Source organism: Miscanthus floridulus, chromosome 19 (genome assembly GCF_019320115.1).
Source record: "Miscanthus floridulus cultivar M001 chromosome 19, ASM1932011v1, whole genome shotgun sequence".
NCBI classification, from domain to species: domain Eukaryota; kingdom Viridiplantae; phylum Streptophyta; class Magnoliopsida; order Poales; family Poaceae; genus Miscanthus; species Miscanthus floridulus.
In genome coordinates this window covers 20,843,934-20,850,023 of record NC_089598.1, presented here as the reverse complement: position 1 = coordinate 20,850,023, position 6,090 = coordinate 20,843,934, and the positions used below count along the sequence as shown (strand labels likewise).

The window sequence follows — 6,090 nt, the reverse complement described above, 5'->3', positions numbered from 1 at the left end:
TCGGAGCCGCCGCCGTTGTCCTCGTCTCCGGTGGGGGAGCGGGAGCAGGGTCACAATGGAGGTCGCTTAGGGGGGAGGGAGGGAGGGAGGTCGATGAGGAAGGGAGCAAGCTAGGCGCGACGCGTTGCGTCTGTCACGGGGAGCGCGCGACAGCGAGCGGCTGGGAAACGCGGTTGCGGATGGAAATGACAAGCGGGGCTCGGAGGAATCGACGCGCACGGTCATAGAAGGGGCGATGACCGTCGCTCTAATTGGGCGGCAGCCCAGGTGCGCGGCGTCCCGACGTGGCGGACGTCCGCACAATATCAATATCGATAATAAAAATATTTAGACTATAGAAAGAGACTGGTTGTTGTATATGTTAGGCTCTAAACCAGTCTATTGATGATTTGGCTTGACTTATAGGCAGGTTCTTTTGGACTTGCTCTGATGAATGAATAGATTAAAGATATATAAGTCCAGTAGCCTAGTATGCTCATCCTCACATTTTCCCTACAATGAAAAATCTGCCTTGTACGCCACCATGCACTGTACCACCTTCATTCAAGAGCACCCACGTATACCAATCTTTCGGCGAGGCTCCTTCTGAAATATTTGCTCTGTGAAGGGACACCAGTGCGATGCGAACCTTTTTTTTTTCAAAAGGAAATGGATCTTAACCACACACGATCTACCAGGTCATCGCACGACCGCAAGCAACAACTGCCGCCTCCTCCGCTCCTCCGCAGTAGTCTCCTCTCCTGCTCCGCTCGGCTCCCCTCATATACGGAGACCTCTCCAACTCCATCAACCGCCTCTCCGCCTCCCTCCTCTCCAGATCTCACATTCACACACACTCGCGCGCGCACAGAGACCTCCAAGGCCAAGCGCAAGCAAAGCATCCACCCACCCATGGCGCCTCTCCTCCTGCTCTTCCTCCTCGGCGGCCTCTGCGCCCTCTTCTCCCTCACCACCTCCTCGAGTGCCAGCGCCAAGAAGTGCGAGGACGTCAAGAGCGGAGACACCGGCGGCAAGGAGCCAAGAGGCAGGGACGGCTGCGTGCCGGAGGAGACGCCGCAGCAGCAGCAGCAGGGGAAGAAGCAGGCGCGGGCAGAACCGGAGAAGGACCTGGGCATCGTCTTCTCCACGTTCGACCACGACGGCGACGGCTTCATCACGGCGGTCGAGCTGGAGGAGTCGCTGCGCCGCCTCGGCATCGCCGTGTCCGCCGACGAGGCAGCGGCCATGGTCGCGTGCGTTGACGCCAACAGCGACGGGCTCATCGACATCCACGAGTTCCGCGAGCTCTACGACTCCATACCCAAGAAGAGGAAGCACCAGCACCCCGCCTCCGCCGGCGGTTTCAGCGGGGCAGCGAGGGAGGTGCCGGTGGAGGGCGACGACGAAGAGGCCGAGGGGGAGGAGGAGGAGGAGGAGGATGAGGAGAGGGACCTGCGGGAGGCGTTCGACGTGTTCGACGGCAACAAGGACGGGCTCATCTCCGCCGAGGAGCTCGGCACCGTGCTGGGCTCGCTCGGCCTGCGCCGCCAGGGCAACGGCCGGCCCGCCGTCGCCGACTGCCGCGACATGATACGCCTCATCGACAGCGACGGCGACGGCATGGTGTCCTTCGAGGAGTTCAAGCGCATGATGGCCGTCGTCAAGGCCTAGGCTCCTCCTCGCAGATCAAATCAAATACGAAACTTGGAGCGGCGGATTTGCAAAGGCAAGTAACGTTATTTTGTTCTTGGATCGGGAAAGACGCATCGAGGATTGGTTGGTAGCAGAAGCGCGATCGATTAACACGCCAGGAACTCGTATTTGTTTATGGGGAGTTGAAGGCTGAAGTAGCTTCTTGCTCTGTGTTTCTCCCCTGTTCTTCAATCTTGATCACTTCCTCTCTTTTTTCACTCTAATTATTTCATAGTACTTCGTTTTAGTCTTGTTACTGTTTTCACTGACAGGTATTGATCAGACATGTATGTAAATATTAGTTCTTGCTCGCTGTCAGGTTAATCTGTGGAAAAATGAACAACTAGATGAATCAACGAGTATGACTTGTTCATTTGGTGTGTTTGTGTTTGGGACCCTTCCGTGTTCAAACAATTGTGTAATTGTACAAGTCTGCGTGCCATGCTTTCTATCACCAAACTTTGACAGTTGAAATCTGCTCTTGGCTGTAAGGTTGCCAGTTGCCTGTTCATGAGTAGTAAAACCCAAAGAAAGTTCTTGTCTTTGTGGACAAGGTATGCTTTACACTGTTTCTGAAGACCCAGAGACTGAAGGGATTTTCGTGGCATGTGTTCATACGTGTTCCAGACCTCCAGTTGTTGCTTGGATGTTATTCCCTTGACAAATTCAGCGGACAAAGATTTGATGTGCTGCTACTTTTACCTGGTCACACAAGAACTGATTTTCCAAGCAGTAACTTTCAAACCACAATAAACAATTCTCTGAGAAGTAAAAGACTTCTATTGGTTTCTAAAGTCTTCTATTGGTTTCCTCCAAAATTAAATGCCCTGTTCGCTTGGCTGATAAGCCATGGCTGAAAGTACTGTTGGCTGATTTGTTGTGAGAGAAAAATAATGTTCGTTGACTGAAAAAGTACGGCTTATAAGCTAAGCGAACAGGACGGTTTGAAAAACATGCAAACGGAAGGCAACAAATATTTTTTTTTGTTACCGAATTCTTGCTCTAGCACGATCGGGAAAATCAAACAAAAAAAAAATCTTGCTCTGTATTGTGCCTAGTTGCACGGTATCATTGCATTGGTATTAGCCTGAATATTATGAAGTAGCAGCTTTCTTGTGCTTGCGACTTGTAAGCTGCATACGGTATCCTTCCAATTGCAGACAGAGTAGCCCAAGCAAATAGACAACGATTTTCAGAAACCTCCCCTTGTCCGTTGCGACGTTGTGATCACAAACAATTTAAACTGTGCTAGGTCAATGAAGACGGCATTTTGAAACGGCACTGAGAACTGTTTTACTTCTTCTTCAGATCTCTGACAAATTAACAACTCCAATTCTTGGATCTGGGCCGTGCAATTTATTTCTGCAGAAGATGATAGGTCATGCAATTGCCGGGTTTGCTGAGGTGCTGTACTACCAAGATGCCAAGCCCAATCACTCATGACACCACCAATCAGAGTCGCTGATTATTGCTGCTTCCCATCGGTGTCCACGTGGCGTCATTTGCTGAGGTACCGTACTACCTGTACATAACCAATACTACATACGTACGCCCGTGGTTGATGCAACTGGAGCCAAACGTTCCATTGGTACCGACAGTGCCTAGATGGTTGACAAATGGAGCGGTGATGCTGTAGAAACGCCGGGTTTTCCACACTACAGCATTGTTAAAGGCTGTTTAGATTCCAAAAAATTTTACGCAGTATTTGTCACATCGAATCTTGCGGCACATGTATGGAGTGCTAAATGTAGACGAAAAAAAAAACTAATTGCACAGTTAGGTGAGAAATCACGAGACGAAACTTTTGAACCTAATTAGTCCATAATTAAACACTAATTACTAAATACAAACGAAAGTGCTACAGTAGCCAAAATCAAAAAAATTTGGATCTAAACGGGGCCTAACTCACTGTGAGTGTGACGTTTACAAGTTACTGATACTATAGGGTTCTATATATTTAGGTTTATCTTGGGCTGTTGAGCTGATCTGACTTGTTCCATGCTGGCCCTGTGTACTCTTTGGGGGTGATTGGTTGTCCGAATCAGGGCGTCCGAAGGGGCATCCTGCATCCCTATGTACACTTGCGTTGTGTTTGGTTGCCCTGCTCGTACCTTTTGCCTATATCTTTTCATTCGTTTGCTCTCCTCCATTCCGCACGCCTTCGTCTTCTGGATTTCTCCTTCCCTCATGATGCAGGATGACTTGATTCACCCAGGATATAGGGACCCATGCGTCAAACACCCAGAAAACGGATACATGCATGCAACCAACCAAACACAGTCATATCTCATACTAGACCAACAACAAAGACAACCAAACACGACCACTTGCACAAGCTCAACCCACCTTCTTTGGTCCTGCATAGCCTGGCCATCCTGGCTCAAGGCAACCAATCACGCTCTGTCTGTTTCAAGAGATCACCCTATCCTATTAAATCTTGTGATGGATGGAGTACGTGCGTAAGTAACGAACCCCGGCCCTCTGGCCGGCTGGCGCTGAGTAGCAGCTAGCTCGCCGTCACAGCGTTTTGCGACACCAGAACGGCCGACATGACAAAAACAATTATGCAAGGGACAGCGAGGGCGGCGAGATTCGCGACGGGCGTGCGCGCGGCACAGGAGGCGCATGTGCACGGCGTCGATCGCGAAACGGGTGTGGGTGCGTCAGAATGGAAGGCACGGAGCCACGGCCGGACAGCCGGGAGGCGGGAGCGCATCTCCGTTGCACGCGATGCTGGATGGATTCCGGGGGCAAGTGGTGGAGTGGGGCTGGAATACGGTTCGATCCCATCTCGCGACGCCGAGAAAATAAAACGGGATAGGGAAAGGACGAGGGAATAGGGATTGGATTACTGTGACTCTGCGAGTGAGGGTGGGAGAGGCGGCCTTCCTCACGTCGGCAGCTGGAGCTGACAGCCTGCGGTGCTTTTTGCCCACGTCGGCGAGAGGAAGAGGGCGCCCAGGAGGCCAGAACACGAGGAGACGCCAGTTCATTGGCCTCATGGAGAGGGGTGAACGAACATGCAGTGCAGGCTTGTCCCGCGGCGTGCCACCATCTGCCCTCTCCCGCTCTTCCTCGCTTCCCTGTGCACGGCGCCGGAGCTCCGACCGTGGATGATGGGTGCGTGCGTTCGGCTGATGGATGGCGGGGTTCGTTGCGCGGAATGTCTTGCGGCGGCCGGGGCGGGGTTCGAAGAGATCGCCGTCGTCGGCGCAAGCACGTCGTTGGGCGTTGGCAGTTGGGCCGTGACGCCGACGTGGATACAGGGGCGCGTTCGGGTTCGGCCTGTAGATGCCCTGCCAATCCTGGCCATCCGGCCGAACTTGGGAGGCCGATTCGGCCAGACAGACGAGGAAAAAATGAACCACAACTTGGCACCGTGGGCGCTAGGGCAGGCCAAAATCGCTGCAGGAAATCAAACGCGTCGGCAAGCCAAAACGAGGTGTTTCTAAGTTTGATGGCCGCCCAAGTTTGGTTTGGCTTCTACGGGCATCCAACCAAACGCGCCATCAGTTCGTAGGACTAATACGGTTTGCTATAATCCCCATTCCAACATCTATGATTTCGCTAGAATGTTTTCGCACCTGCCTCCTTGTGATTTGAGAATGCTTGAAGCACTGACATTGGTAAAACGACGATAAGAAACGTCGCTTGTCCATTCGCATTGGTTTTTTTTTTTTTTGGTTAAAAATTGATGTCGCTACACTTTGAATTACGTGGGCCTACAAAATTAGGCCATACGACTAGAACTACAGCTCACAACAAAAAGAGGCCTAGTGCTTTCCTGAAAAAAAAAAGCAAAAGGAGGCCTAGTCCAGTCTCTCCATCAGCCCACACGTCTCAGGCCCTAAATACTGGTAACATCAGCCCAGTGTAGCAAGGCCCGTCAATCTCCTCCCACGGGCCACAACCGACCTTCCAGCCCCTCTCCCCGCACGCAAAAATCCTCACGCCTATAAATCCCTGCCCCCTCACCTAGGGTTTCCTCTTCCCTCTTACAGCCGCCGCCGCCGCCGCATCTCTCCCAGCCTTCCCGCGCTCGCCTCCGTCGCCGTCGCCGTCGCCGCCGCTTCGCAGCCATGGGTAAGCCACCCTCTCCTCTCATCTCTCCTCCTCACCTTTCGCTGCCTCCTCCTCGTGTACTCACGCGCTGATCGGGTGTGTCGCGTGGCTATGCGCAGGTAAGGTACACGGATCGCTTGCCCGTGCCGGGAAGGTCCGCGGGCAGACGCCCAAGGTGGCGAAGCAGGACAAGAAGAAGAAGCCCCGCGGCCGCGCGCACAAGAGGATGCAGTACAACCGCCGCTTCGTCACCGCCGTCGTTGGCTTCGGCAAGAAGCGCGGGCCCAACTCCTCCGAGAAGTAGGCGCCGCTCCGCGACGCCAGTTCAGCTCGTGCCTCATCCTTTTCGCCCTCAGT

The 6,090-nt window shown here is 53.0% G+C and overlaps 1 protein-coding gene across 1 annotated transcript; it reads left to right on the top strand.

Moving 5' to 3' along the window:
- Positions 1-678: 678 nt before the first annotated feature.
- LOC136527623 (probable calcium-binding protein CML30) lies at positions 679-2,044 on the top strand. The gene has a single exon (XM_066520412.1). The coding sequence runs from the start codon at positions 892-894 to the stop codon at positions 1,648-1,650; it is 759 nt and encodes a 252-aa protein (XP_066376509.1). The 5' UTR covers positions 679-891; the 3' UTR covers positions 1,651-2,044.
- The last annotated feature ends 4,046 nt before the right edge of the window (positions 2,045-6,090 follow it).

Bases quoted from the DNA above. Each gene is read 5' to 3' on its own strand.
- LOC136527623 (XM_066520412.1), top strand. From the start codon at position 892: ATGGCGCCTCTCCTCCTGCTCTTCCTCCTCGGCGGCCTCTGCGCCCTC.